Below are 14,971 nucleotides of genomic sequence, written 5' to 3'. Positions count from 1 at the left end.
GAGATAGAGTGAGCGAGAGAAAGAGCCCATGAGCAGGGGCAGAGGGAGAGGGAAAAGGAGGCTTCCCTCTGAGCAGAGAGCCCAGTGTGGGGCTTGATCCCAGCACCCTGGGATCATGACCTGAGCTGAAGGAAGATGCTTAACAGACTGAGTCACCCAGGTGCCCCTTTTTTCTTTTTCTTTCTGCTACTTCATTACTAGTGTGTAGAAATGTAACAGATATCTGTATATTAATTTCATGTCCTGCAACTTTACTGAATTCATTTATCAGTTCTAGTACCTTTTTGATGGAATCTTTAGGGTTTTCTATACATAGTATTGTGTTATCTGCAAATAGTGACAGTTTTACTTATTCCTTATCAATTTGGATGCCTTTTATTTCTTGTCTGATTTCTGCAGCTAGGACTTGTAGCACTGTGTTGAATGAAAGTGGTTGAGAGTAGACACTCTTGATCTTGAGGAAAAGCTCTGTTTTTCACCATTGAATATGATGTTAGCTGTGGGGGTTTTTCATCTATGGCCTTATGTTGAGGGTATGTTCGCTCTAAGCCTATTTTGTTGAGAGTTTTTATTGTGAGTGGATGTTGTATTTTGTTAAATGCTTTTTCTGTATCTATTGGGATGATCATATGGTTTGTATTTTCTCTTGTTCGTGTGAAGCATCATGCTGATTTGCAAATATTGAATCACCCTTCGTCTTTGGAATAAATCCTACTTGATTGTGGTGAATGATTTTTTTAATGTATTTTTGGATTCAGTTTGCTAATATTTTGTTGAGGATTTTTTCATCTATGTTCATTAGAGATACTGGCCTATAGTTTTCTATAGTGTCTTTGGTTTTGGTATCAGGGTAATGCTGGCCTTGTTGAATGAATTTAGAAGTTTTCTGCCTCTTTTATTTTTTGGAATAGTTTGAGAATTTGGTTTCTTTTAATAATTTTTTTAAAAAGATTTTGTCAGAGAGCAAACAAGCGTAAGCAGGGGGAGCAGCAGGCAGTGGGAGAAGCAGGCTCCTGCTGAGCAAGGAGCCCATTGTGGAACTTGATCCCAGGACCCTGGGATCATGACCTTAGCCACCCAGGCATCCCTCTTTTAATAATTTTTGTCACTTTATTGATATTCTCATTTTCATACATTGTTCATACATTGTTTTCCTGATTTCCTTTAGTTCTTCATGATTTTCTTGAGCTCATTGAGCATATTTAGAAAACTTGATTTGGGGACAGTTGGGTGGCTCAGTTCGTTAAGAGACTGCCTTCAGCTCAGGTCATGATCCCAGGACCCTGGGATCAAGTCCCGCATTGGGCTCCTTGCTCACCAGGGAGTCTGCTTCTCCCTCTGCCTGCCACTCCCTCTGCTTGTGCATGCTCTCTGTGTCTCTTTCTCTGACAAATAAATAAAATCTTAAAAAAAAACAAACTTGATTTGATGTCCTTGACCAGTGACTTTTTTTTTTTTTTTTGCGTATTGAAACATCTGCTCTGTTTTCCAAACTTTTTATAAAGCATGTATTCCATGTTGTGTGTGGTCACTGGAGTTTCTGTTCTGTTATTTCTGTGGTTAGCTAGTGACCTGACAAAGATTTCCTTAAACATCTGACTCCAAAAAGGGAAAAACAAGAAGGTATTCTTGTCCCTTTAAATCTTCCCAGGGATGGGGCACCTGGGTGGGTCAGTTGGTTAAACGTCTGACTCTTGATTTCAGCTCAGGTCATGATCTCAGGGTTGTGAGATCGAGCCCCGAGTCGGGCTCTGAATTGGGCTCTGTGCTCCATTTGAAGTCCACTTGAGTGCCTCTCCCTCTGTCCCTCCCCGTTTGCATGTGTGCTCTCTGTCTTGCTCGCTCAAAATAAAAATCTTAAAAAAAAAAAAAATCTGGGGCGCCTGGGTGGCACAGCAGTTAAGCATCTGCCTTCGGCTCAGGGTGTGATTCTGGCGTTATGGGATCGAGCCCCACATCAGGCTTCTCCGCTATGAGCCTGCTTCTTCCTCTCCCACTCCCCCTGCTTGTGTTCCCTGTCTCGCTGGCTGTCTCTATCTCTGTCGAATAAATAAATAAAATCTTAAAAAAAAAAAAAAAATCTTCCCAGGGGTGCAATGAGGGAAAGCCAGTGCATCCTGAGAGGTCCAAAACCAAGGCAGGTGTGTGCACCAGCCCCTCAGGGGTCTACCACCACATTGACCAAAGCACACAGCCCCAGGTTTGGAGGACAGGGTCCTCACTGTCTGTCTACTCTACCACCAGCCAGATGCTCCCAGAATTTGGGCCTCTCCCCACAGCTGCAGCGGGGCTGAGGAAAGGAGATCATAGCTGTTCATGCATGGCGTTCCCTTATCAAAAATCAGCATCTCCTTTTCATAGAAAGCATTTCCCTTATTGTTACAAGTGTCCAGTTGGGTCCCATAGTTCCAAAATACTTGATTCTGATCATTTTTCCCCCTAGCTTACTAGTTGTTTTTGGTGGAGAGACCAACCCCGAGAGCTGATTATGGCACTATTTTGTGTGACATCACCCCCTCCGCCGGGATTATGATTAATATAACAGCCTCATTCAGGTTAATACTAGTTTAATTTCAATAGTATTCTAAGACTTTGCTCCTATAAATTCAGTTGTTTCCTACTCCGTCTTTCGTGCTGTATTTTCATACACATTACGTCTTTGTTCATTGTATGCCCATCAACACCAATTTATTTTTTATTATTTAATTATTTTTTAAAGTACGCTTCATGACCTAGTGTGGAACTCCAGCCCAGGGCTCAAACTCAGGACCCTGAGATTGAGACCCAAGCTGGGATCAAGAGTCGGACACCTAACTGACCGAGCCACCCAAGCACCCCCATCAACAGCAATTTATAATTATCACTTTGTCTTTTAACTCCTAGGAGAAAAAGAGTTACAGACAAAAAGTGCTTTTGTGCCATACGCTATATTTACTTATGCAGTTCCTTCACTGGTGCTCTTTAGTTCTTCCTACGCCTTCGTCTCACCCTTGAATGCCGTTTCAGCCTGAGGGGCTCCCTCTAGTGGGGCAGGTCTGCTACTTAAAAATTCTGTTTTGTTTTTTGGGGGGGAGTTTGTTTTTGATCTGGGAACATGCTAATTTCCCTCATTGTGAGCAATAATTTTGCTGGATATAGAATACTTGGTTGAGTCTTTTCTCTTTCAGCCCTTTGAATACATTGTCACAGTGTCTTTTGTCCTTCCTTTCTGATGAGAGATCAGCTGTTACACTTCTAGAGGATCCTTTGTACTTGACGAGTCCCCTGATCTTTGGCTCCTTTCAAGAGTCTCTCTTTGACTTCTGACAGTTTGGTTATGATTCGTGTAAGTGTGGATCTCTTTGACTTTATCCTTCTTGGGTTATTGAGGTTCTTGGATATGTAATGTCTTTCATCAAAGTTGGGAAGTTTTCAGCCCACATTTCTTCAGATGTTCTTCAGGCTTCTCTCTCCTCTCCTGGGATTCCTGTATGTGAATGTTGTGCTTGACAGTGTCTGAGTCGGTTTCTCATCATCCTTTTTCTGTCCCTCAGGCTGGATAATCTAAACGAACCCATCTTCAAATTTGTTGACTCTTCTGCTAAAGCCATTCTAATAAATTTTTCATTTTTCAGCTTTAGAATTTGTTTCATTCTTTTTTTAGGATTTCTGTCTTTTTATTTATGTTCTCTTTGGGGCAAGTCCTAGTCTCCTACTTCCCTTTGGTTCTTTGGATGTGGTGTTTTTAGGTCTTTGAACATATTTCAAATAGCTAATTTAGAGTCTTGGTCTAACAAATCCAGTGTTTGGAATTCCTCAGGGACTGCTTCTGATGACTGGTTTGGTTTTTTTTTTCTCTTTCTCTGCACCTGGGCCAAACTCTCTTCTTTGCATGTCTCATGTTTTATTGACGACTGGACATAACATAAAAAGGCAGTTCGGACAGACCTGTACCCTCCCAGCCAGGGTTGGTTATCATTCATGCCATTCTTTGCTTGGTGACTTTCCTGAACTAATTCTTTAAAGCCTGTATTCTGTCATGTGTGGTCACTGATGTTGGCTCAGTTAGCTTAGTGATCCTGTTCATGATTGGACAGATTTCCTTAAATGCCTGGAACCACTAAGCTTCTCAGCCTTTGCTGAGGGCCCAAGGTGTATTGGCTCATTTCCTCAGAGAGAAAGGTAAGCTGCCTGGCTGAGTACTGAAGACTCCGGGTTAGCCACGGGTGACAGCTTAGGCCTTAGAGGCTTCTCCGAGGCAGGCACACACCCTTCCATTGCATGGAGTTTTAGGTTCCCAGGAATATGTTGGAGGTTTACAGAGGCCCCTGTAGTCGCCTCCTTTCCCAGTGTTCCCTTTTAAACTTTCGGTTAGTGTGGCGTTTGCCCCAGCTGTCCACTCCCTCTGGCAGCTGTGATGTTTACAGTTGCTGCCGACTGGTTTCAGTACATGCTCCCTGGAAGGAGATTGTTTGCACTGGGTGAGTGCTGAGGTCAAACAGGGACCACCCTGGAGCATGGAGTTTTGCAGGAAGCGGTCAGACAGGTCAGATAATGACAGCTGGGAGGGGCGCTTTGGAGGCGCCTCAGTCCTGTTTGGCCCATTCATAGGCCCCTGGGCTGTTGGTTTGCACAGTGGTTGGTTTTCACGGCTACAGGGCTGGGGAGAGGGGGTCAGGATACAGCAAGATGAAGTTCTGTGGAGCTCGCTGTTACTGGGATTCACTGTTTTTCATGGATAAATACTCCATGGATTGTTATAAACTGGTTAATTTCCGGAATTCTAAAAAAGCTGATTTTGCCCAGTGTTCTCTTTCCTTTTATGGAGGAGAGTTATTTCAGAGGTCCTTATGCCACATTCCTGCTGATAGCCCTTCTCTTCCTTGTCACTTTTTTTTTTTTTTAAGATTTTATTTATTTGATGAGAGAGCTTAAGCAGGGGGAGCGGCAGGCAGAGGGAGGGAGAGAAGCAGGCTCCCCGCTGAGCAGGGAGCCTGATGCGGGGCTCTATCCCAGGATCCTGGGATCATGACCTGAGCCGAAGGCAGGCGATCAACCAACTGAGCCACCCAGGCGCCCTCTTCCTAGTCACTTTTAAGTCCCTTTAAACTAGTTCTTCCATGAGTAGCTCAGTTACATACTCTACTGCAAAAATTCATGCCAGCTGGCTGGATCTTATTAAATACCTTGAAGCTGCACGGCATATCAGCATTTTGCATACTTTATTTCATTTAATCATAAAAACCACCGATGAGTGAATGTATTTGTTCCAATAAGTATTTTTTTTCCAGGACTGCTTATTAGAGAATAATTTTACAGTATTTTACATTGGCTTATTACTCAGTCTCTAATGCTGGTAAACTGTTGTATCATGTTCAATTGAATCCTATGGTTAGACATTAGTCCAAAAACCATTAAGTGAAAACAAGCAAGAACCACTCTGGCATGAGTAGCAAGCCACACATAAGTTTAAACTGCCCCCTTTGGCTTGCTGTCACTTCTTGATAAGGGTAAATGAAATTTATGCCGTTTCCATTTTAGGTTATCACAGACTGCTGACTAGGAGTGTGGCTGAGACTCCAGTACATAAGCAAGTGTCCAGAAGGCTTCTTCATAGACAAATCAAGGGCAGGTGAGTAACATCCTTGTCTAGCTGCTTCATGCACCCACACAGCCTTGCTAATGGTCTTGTGGGCCACTGTCCATCTCCAAAGCCTCTGGTGAATCACACCTCCACAGTCTCTTTATAACCAAAGAGCGTTCCGCATTCTATAAATTCTATGAAAGCTAGAGGACCATACAGAATGTACTTGTCTCCCTTGTTACACTTGGCATAATTGAGATTTATCCATGGCGTTGCAGTGTCCATAGTTCGTGTGTGTGTGTGTGTGTGTGTGTGTGTGTGTGTGTGTATGTGTGCTGAGAAGCATTCCATCAAATGGATATTCAGCATTTTTAAAAATCATTCATCATTGGATGGAGTTGTGGCTGCTAGGCAAGGCTGGAAGTCTAGGATCTGAACTTGGCCTATGGGTGTGGTGGGGCCACAGTTTTCCATGGCAATTAGTGTCTGAAAGTTTGTCATGCTAGGCAGCCCCTTTCCTGGTTCTTTAGAGAGAACAGGCTTTCCTTAGGGCAGTTTTTGTACCTGTTGATGTATTCGGGTTGTCCCTCCTCCCAGCACCCAGTCTGGGATCTGTGAAGCAAAAAGGTAACTCCAGGGGTTCACTGTCCTGTCTCTCCTGGGGTCCCCAGCCAGTCTGCCTCTTCTTGCCACCTTTTAGTCTGTAGTTCATTTTACATATAACATCCAGGTTTTTTTTGTTTTTTTGTTTTTTTGTTTTTTGTTTTTAAAGATTTTATTTATCTGAGAGAGAGACAGCCAGAGAGAGAGGGAACACAAGCAGGGGGAGTGGGAGAGGAAGAAGCAGGCTCCCAGTGGAGGAGCCTGATGTGGGGCTCGATCCTGTAACGCTGGGACCACGCCCTGAGCCGAAGGCAGACGCTTAACGACTGAGCCACCCAGGCGCCCCAACATCCAGGGTTTTTAGCTGCACTTCACGGGAACAGTAGGGAGACTTGTCAAGGGTTTATCTAGACATTACTTGTGTACAGGTTTTACACACTTGTGTAAGAATCTGCAGGACAAACGGCAAGAAGTGAAATTGGGGGATTAGAAGGCATACATATTTCTAAATTTTATGTTGTAAAACTTCTTTCCAAAAACATTCTAACCATTTTACTTTGGACAGTAAAGTGGATGAGCGTGCGTGCAAACGCTGGTGTCATCAAACCCTGTGCTCTCTGTTGCTTTGTGAGGTGAGAGGCTGGATCTCTAATGTGCATGAAGTAGGGGTTAATAATGAGTGACACTGAATAATCCTTATGCTTATTGTTCCTTAAGGTCCTCTGATCCCGGTCCTGATATCGATATTGTTGAAGAATCCCCAGAAAAAGGAGCAGACGGTATTACCTACATTTGTTTTGCATTGCACACAGGGTTTGAATTCACGACTCTGAGATCAAGACCGAGGATGAGATCAAGAGTCAGATGCCTAACCAACCGAGCCACCCAGGAGCCCCTCTTTTGTGTTGCATTGTAACTAGTTTCTGTGAAAACCTTTCTGTACTTGTGTTGTCGCTCAGCATATCCTAAGATTAAAATTTTAGAGATGTGATAGCTCTGGGCCCACAATATAATTCAGTAAATATTTATTAGAAAATGGCCTCTTACACAGAATTTGCCAAGGGATTTCCGCAGAAAACTTTGTACACAGTATTGGAATTCAGGGTACAGGCTAACCACGGTGTAATACAGAGGGTTGTGGCTTATAAAAGTCCATGTGGGGGTACCTGGCTGGCTCCATCCGTTGAGTATGAGGCTCTGGATCTCAGGGTTGTGAGTGCGAGCCCCATGTTGGGTATAGAGGTTACTCAGAAATAAAATTAAAAAAAAAAAAAGTATTTGTGATGCAGGAGTTTCCCCCAAAAAACCTTTTTTTAATGATTCAAGTAATTTTATTGTAGAAAAATCAGAAAATAGAAGCCAAATTTTTAATAGTTGCTTGGTAATCCCATAATTCTGAAATACTGTTAACATTTTAGTTTTAATAATACTCACAGGTAGCTGTTTCTATACAGATGTGTGTAACATAAACAAGAAAACCTCAATCTTTAAAAATCTTTTATAGAAGTTACTTTATACAAACCTTTTTTTTACCCAACATCGTGGTTAAAAGGCTGACAGTTTGAGACTTCTGAGGGTGACAGTCTAGTGGGTCAGTGGTTATTTTGTATTTGTTTGGGGCCATATATCATACCCTTTGTAGCTCTGTTACAACACTTCAGAAGTCTCAAAGTTAGTAATTTGTCCAATTTCCATCTTGTGTGTGGTATTAAGGTTTTACCCGTTTCATACATGGGAAAATGTAAAAAGCTTGCATTTCTTCATGGTAACTAACTGGGATTCTGGTTTTGCAGAAGTAAAGTTGAGACGAAGTCCTCGAATCAAGCAACTGTCATTCAGCAGGACAAATTCTGGTTCCTTCTATTCTGGGTCTCAGCCAAAGTCTCGAAGTGTGCAAAGAGTTCACTCATTCCAGCAAGATAAGTCAGGTAACATGCTTGCCCACCTGCCTTCAGGAGTCTGGGCCTACTTGGTGGGACGTGTTTTTGGGAAAAGTACAAAATTTGACATTTTCTTTCTTGACACTGGAGCAGAACAGGTATGTCCGTTAGAGGTTCAGGGTGATGAGCAATCCATGACCATCATTAACAGTTGTCTTCCCTTTGGATTCCTACAACCGGTCATCCACACTGACCTGAGAGGCAATGTATCCATTCAACAGGAATTACCCGTTATTTCCAGCTTGTGTTCATGTTCTGCACTCAGGTGTCCAAGGTAGAAGGTGGTACCGGTTTGTCCTTGGTGCTTGTATCCATCATCAGTCTGTATCCTCAGATACGTGTTTTTATATTTACAAATAGTTTTACTTGCCTGACATATAAGGGCTAAAGTTAATATGCTGGCTTATTAAAATTCAAGAATGGCAGCAATAATTGTAGTTGCTGGCATAATTAGGTGGGATCCCTCCTCACTCCCACTTGCTTTAAAAATTGTCAAATTGTCATCTTGTATGGACTGGCTGTTCTATTAGTATTGGGAGGGCAGGAGCTGAGAAAGAATCACTGTTTTTTGACTTGCAGGCCAAAGAGAAAGTTCTCCAAACCAAAGTGTTCGTTCTCCCAGGCGGCTGCTTTTTGGGGCATTGTCTGAGATGGTCAGTCCCTCAGAGAAGGGTTCAGCGCGAATTCAAAGGCCTTCAAGAAACCCACTGGGCTCTGAGATACCCACAGCCTATCAGGTATGACATTTCTATAATGTTTAAACTAGTGTGGTCTCGAGAGGAAAACAGAGTCATGGCCAAGAAAACCCATTGAGTTACATTAGGGAAGAGAAAGCAGGTGATCTAATAGCTATTTGGTGGTGACTGGGTTGATCCAGATGAATGATTATTGGGTATGTGGGGATATAAGGCAGCAGTCTGGGTGAGGCCTTTGTGGTGGGGAGGAAATAGAAATGATCTCCTCTAGTCCATTGGTTTCATCCACCATTTTTTTTTTTTTAAAGATTTTATTTATTTATGTGACAGAGAGACAACGAGAGAGGGAACACAGCAGGGGAGAGGGAGAGGAAGAAGCAGGCTCCCAGCCGAGGAGCCCTATGTGGGACTCCATCCCGGAACGCTGGGATCACGCCCTGAGCCAAAGGCAGACGCTTAACAACTGCGCTACCCAAGCGCCCCTCATCCACCATTTTTATCATACACTATGTACATATCTTTCTGAAATGTGTAGGGATCAGTCCTGTTTCCCTTACATTGCCCACCTGATCTAGTCACCCACGTTAGAAAGCTGTGAGTCACACGGGACCACTCCCTCTTTCTGGACACAGCCAATCAATCACTCAATCCTGCCACTTTCATTTACAGACCACATTTGATACCCACTCCCTCCTCCCCATCCCCTGCAGTTCCTGCCTGCCTTCAATTCTGCCTGCAACATTTCAACTGCCTTTTCCCCTCTCACGTCCATCCTGCCCCCAGAGACCAGAGTGATCTTTCACACTGCATCACTTTGCTTAAATCTCTACGACTCTTTATTAAAGCAGGGTTTTCTAGGTTTTCCTAAAACGGAACCCTTGTGTTAAAAAATAATCATCTTTGTTTGGAAACCCGATATATGGCTTAGAGGATGGGGGAGGACACAGAGCTCTGGGGATGGGTTTGAAGACCACTGATCTCTAAGACCAGGTTCAGTCCTACCCAGACAGGCATGGGCCTCTGTGGGCTGGCTGCCGGCCTTGCCCCTCAACCCCCCCCCCCCCCAATTCATAATCCCCTTTCCCAGCAACATCAGGCTGCACGCTGGCCTGCACACAGCTGCTGTTCATTTTAGGCACAGAAAACCATAGAGCAAAGGCCCAAGAATTTCCTCTTCCCCACTTCCCCACCTTTGGCCTTTATCTGCTGACACCCATTCTTAAAGACCTGACTCACTGTTCCTGTCCCCCTTTCCTCTGAGCTGGGTTAGACAACCACCCGCTCTTGTGCTCCCACGTTGTCCCCTGCACTGGCAACACTGTGGTATCATCTGGCTGTGCCCCATTGAAAGTGAAATGCCCACTAGACCAGGATTCCCTTGAGATAATCAAATAAGGTTGTAGAAATGATAGGTGTCCAATCTCCTTTACCTGTTGGGAGTGTGTAACTGCGTTTTGCAGAAAGGGAGGGAGATTTTTGGCTGGGGAGTTTCCTTCCTGAGTGGTCGGCTGTGTTGCTGTCCCTTATGTATCCGTATATGCCACACTGCACCTCCCCTGTCTCTCATCCACACACACAGGGCCTGGCACATAGTGGGGGCATCGCAAGCACAGGCTGGATGCAGGTGAACAGCAGAGGACGTGACACCTGGGGGCCGCGTTAGGCAGAGATGGGCAGGAGCTGTCTCCTTGAAGAGAACGGTGGCTGTGACTGGTGGAGTGATACATTGTTAGAGGCAAAGCCTGGTTTAGCTGCTGTATGCACATTATGAGAATTTTTTTGTCTTAGACCCAAGATTAGATTCAGCGTTTGGTGCTAGAAAAAGTAGACAAGTGAAATCTGGGTCATGGCTGGAAGTGAAAACGTGTCACTACTGGAAATCCAGCTTACGGCCGTTCCATCGGCTGCCCAGGAATCTCCCATCTGCCTTTCTCATTGTCTTAGAGGGGCCGAAACTGCTTGATAGAGAAGATGGGTTATGACATTTAGGTACTGAAATAAGCATCTCTTTCCAGACTCCTAAGAAGAGTAACCGGAAATCTCCAAGCTCTTCTAAAGCTACACCAGGAAGGCTCCCTCGTACGCCACAAACGCCACTGCGCACCCCTGAAAGGCGGCAGAAACCCCCTACAGAAGTGACTCCTGCCAAACAGATCATTTTCAAGGACTCCTTAAAAGATGCCTCACAGAGCTGGGATTCACCATCTCAACCCAAAGTCACTCCTCGGAAAGGACACTCCCTGGCAAAAGGAGGAACCTCTCCTCTTGCAAAGAAGATTCCAAGAACTCCCAAAAGCCCGGGTGCTCGGCCACCTGGATTTCTGAATTCTACTTGGCCACCTTCGGTGACTTCCAGTCCCAAAAGCACCTCCTGCCCGGCAGCCCTGACCGGGAGTGACGGTCTGACTCTTACGGGGTCCGCGCTGAGGACGCCTCCGAGAGCAGCGGCCTCCGGGGGGCGAGGAGAAACCCCTCCAGGTCAAACGCACCACCATCCCCGTGTCCCCAGGGCGGCTCAGGCAGAGGACCTCACGCAGAAATGGAAGGATAAAGCGGTCTCAGTCCCCAAGACAGTGGGGAGCACCACTCTGACTTCTCCCCATCTTTCTCCAGAAAAACATTTGGCCTCTCACTTAGGTGAGCTTTCCAAGAGTCCATTTCGGAAATTTTCAATAGACTCTCCTCCCCCTGAAGAACTGGATTGGAAAGGGCCCCAGAAAGCACCCCTTGGAGCCTCGTCTCTCTCCCGTCCTGTTCCCTCCACTCCCCCCCGAATCTCGGAGATGGCCCGGTCTGACCCGGTGCCCCCTCGGACCCCTGCTAAAATTGGAAAAAGGCAGAGAGAGACCTGGAACCTGGAAAGCAGCTCCCTCGAGTGCCAGCCGAGCACCTCTGCTGCTGCTAGCCCAGCCGCCCTCACAGACGCTAGAAAGGACTGGAAGGAAGTGATCCTCTCTCCTCAGCCTTCTCCTGGAAGACACAGTTACTCCGGGCCTGGCTGCGGGCATGACTGGCCTATGTCCTCTCCTCTGCTTCCTGGGAGCGGCACAGACTATCTCGCTCTCCTGGATGAAGCCGAGCACCACGACAGCGATGGCTCGCATGCTCACGTCACACCCGCAGAGGAAGGTGCGGCGTCGAGGACGGCGGCGGCCCAGGAGAAGCCTTCTCCGTCCAACCCCGGGAGTCCTCCCTCCCCACCTCCCCGCGGGCCCGGCTCTCCCCCCACGCCCTCCTACGCCCTGCGCTACACTGCAGACAGAAGGCAGCACCAGGCCGCCACGCAGCTGGGGCACCCGCCGGCGTTGACACGGGCTCCTAAAGGCTCCGGCAGCCCCCAGACCTACGAGGTGGAGCTGGAGATGCAAGCTTCCGGCCTTCCCAAGCTTCGGATTAAGAAGATCGACCCCAGCTGCCTGGCCGAAGCTGAGTCCCTGAGAAGGGAGGGGAGGTCCCTGGGAGAGGAGAGCTCCCTCCCCAGCCTCAGCATGCCCGGGGCCAGCAAGTCCTCGGGAAGACCCGAAACCGCCTACGTGTCGCCCCCCTGCGCCTCGCACAGCACCCCCGGCAAGAGCGGGGGCCAGACCTACATCTGCCAGTCCTGTACCCCCACCCGCTGCCCCTCTAGCACCCCCTCTCCGTTTCAGACAGACGGTGTTCCCTGGACCCCATCTCCCAAGCACAGCGGGAAGACCACCCCTGACACCATTAAAGACTGGCCGCGGAGGAAGAGGGCGGTGGGTGGCAGCTCCACCGGCAGGGGCGACGTCGGCACTGACCTTCCTGCAGGTGGGTCCCTGCTCGAGCCAGAGCGAAGGGAGCAAGGCGGCCTTGAACTCAGCAGCAGCAGGACTCCCCTCTTGGGGGACTTTGAGCTTGAGGGGGTGTGCCAGCTGCCAGACCAGTCACCTCCCAGGGACAGTGTGTCTCAGGCTGAGGAAGCCTCCTCCTGGGGACAGTTTGGGTTGGGTTCCAGGAAGAGGCTCCTTCCTGCTAAGGAGGAAGTGGAGCATCAAGCCAAGAGAGTGTGTGAGGAGCAGAGAGGAGACGCAGAGCTTGGCAGGAGCGAGGAGCCATCTCCAGGTGCCGGTGGGCGGCACCTCCCCTCCATGGGGGACGACGACGTGTTTGTTTCAGGTGAGTCTGGCTGGCGGTGTGGGGCAAGGAGGAATCAGGAGGCTACTTTGTCGGGGGCGAGGCGGGGCCGTGCTCACCTTGTACCCTGGCCGTAGGTTCCACGCCCCCGCCCGGCTGTGCGCTGCGGAGCTGCCTCTCGGCCAGTGGCCTGCAGGCCCTCACCCAGTCCCCGCTGCTGTTCCCAGGGAGGACGCCTTCCTCGCAGGGTCCTGATGCCAGAGGTGACTTGTTCAACAAAGGTCTTGGAGGCTTATGCGGACCAAACTTGGGTCCTTTGGGGGACTCCCGAGAGTGAGCTCAGGGTTGCCAGGCAGCGGGATTGTGGAGTTGGAAGGAGTGCCCGAGTATGGGACAGAGGGCTTTGTCCCTGTGGTGTCCTGTGCTCTTCCCAAACTCCACACTAGCATTCCACTTTGTCGGTAAACAGCTTCTGGAAGCAGTGACAGATGGGGAACTACCACATACCGTGCGGTGTGTCACTGGAACCCGAGGAGCGTGTGTTGGGCAGCATGGGTGGCAGGTGGCACGCTGGCAGCCCGCTGCTCCCCCCTGGTGGGGGTGACACCCCTCCCTGCGCTTCCGTACACGTGCTCTGATTAAGGACTGGCTGTTGTGATCCACCTTCAGACTCCAGGATTCCCTTTCCTCGACTCCACCTGGGAAAGGACCGGCTTGAGGGTGCTCAGTGCACTGGGTTAGAAACACCTAGACCGGAAGGGGAATGCAGGAGGCTGAGGCCTCCACGGATGCCCTTCCCCCGAGACCAGGATATAAATCACATAGAACAGCAGAACGTACAGTCCAGCTGAGGGAACTCAGACCGCAGTACTTTGCTTTTTCAAACTGCCACCAGTCCCGTGCGGACGGAGGGGTGGCGAGCCTGGTAAAAGGCGCAGGGAGCGCTTCTGCACACGAGAACAGGCAGGCAGTGCTGGGGTTAAGTCCACGTGCATGTGGACCTCTGTCCAGTTCAAGCCCGTTTTCTTCTGTCCCGTCCTCACGGCCTGCGTGCCCTCTCTGCTTTTTCCTAGGTGAGGATATGGAGGTGCTCCCCTCCACGGCCGAAGAATCTCCTTTCAGCCGAGGGTTCTCCAGGAGACGCCCCGTCAGCAGAACTTACACGCGGAAGAAGCTGATGAGCTAGTTCAGCCGGAACTGCTGGGGGACTTAAACCTGCACGCACTGCTGAGCCTGGCCAGAGCCGCTGCCTTCCAGGCCGGACGAAGCGCTCCGAGAGCCATTTTCTCTGGCTGTGTTGGGAATTCCAGGCTCCAAGCCTAGAGGAATTCTTACCCCAGAAACTCCGTGCCTCTGAGCCAGGGCCTGACTCATCTGTCCTACGTCCCTCTGGGCTCGCTGCACAGAAGCAGGAATAGGCAGGGCTCCCTGAAACGAGGAAGCTCAAGACGAAGCCAGCCCGCTCCCCGTGGGCCTGCAGGTACTGGGGCCCGGGCCGCTCTTACTGTGTCAGCTCTCTGGTTCCCAAAGGGTCCCTTAGGGGTTTTAATCCCCACCCCGCCCGGGCTGCATTCCTCCCAGCCCTGCCCCCCCCGTTAGGGAGGGGGTAAGGCAGGTGCTCTAACAGCCTGGGAGGCAGACGAAATTCTAAGAGCAGGCTCCCATTCCAGCCCCTGCCTCTGAGAGACCAAGGTCAGTCCACCAACCACTCCCCCCACTTGTGAAGTGGGAGAAAGGGCTCCTCACGGGCCCTCACAAAGCTGAAGACTGCGTCCAACAGCAGAATAAACTTCTTACCTTCCCCACCTCATAATAAAATCTTCTCTGGCTACGCAGCATTCCGTGCCTTTCTGCTGAAACCTTGAGGCCTCAGGTTGACTCACCCTGGCCGAGCTCCCGCGGTTCCTGGTTCCGCGTCTCCGAGTCAGCCCTGAAACCCCGCCCGGCCCCAGCCTCGTACTCACCGTGCACGGGGAGCCGCAGCAGAGAGGGGCCAGCGGAGCGGCTTGCTGGGAGCCTGGGCCAGGGTCCCAGAAAAGCTTTCCGGCCTGTCGTGTCCTCAGATCGGATTCTCT

At 48.8% G+C, this 14,971-nt stretch overlaps 1 protein-coding gene across 1 annotated transcript in view; it reads left to right on the top strand.

The window, feature by feature from the left end:
• The window catches only part of TICRR (TOPBP1 interacting checkpoint and replication regulator), a 42,772-nt gene extending 28,054 nt beyond the window's left edge, over positions 1–14,718 (top strand). The window contains exons 16-22 of the mRNA XM_002919567.4: positions 5,521–5,611; positions 6,884–6,945; positions 7,960–8,094; positions 8,686–8,843; positions 10,817–12,938; positions 13,034–13,159; positions 13,970–14,718. Of these exons, the coding sequence (XP_002919613.1) occupies positions 5,521–5,611; positions 6,884–6,945; positions 7,960–8,094; positions 8,686–8,843; positions 10,817–12,938; positions 13,034–13,159; positions 13,970–14,082 (2,807 nt within the window). The 3' untranslated portion in view covers positions 14,083–14,718. The remainder of the gene's footprint in view (positions 1–5,520; positions 5,612–6,883; positions 6,946–7,959; positions 8,095–8,685; positions 8,844–10,816; positions 12,939–13,033; positions 13,160–13,969) is intronic.
• The last annotated feature ends 253 nt before the right edge of the window (positions 14,719–14,971 follow it).

Source organism: Ailuropoda melanoleuca, chromosome 9, assembly GCF_002007445.2.
Source record: "Ailuropoda melanoleuca isolate Jingjing chromosome 9, ASM200744v2, whole genome shotgun sequence".
NCBI classification, from domain to species: Eukaryota; Metazoa; Chordata; class Mammalia; order Carnivora; family Ursidae; genus Ailuropoda; species Ailuropoda melanoleuca.
This window is presented reverse-complemented; position numbering and strand designations above follow the sequence as displayed.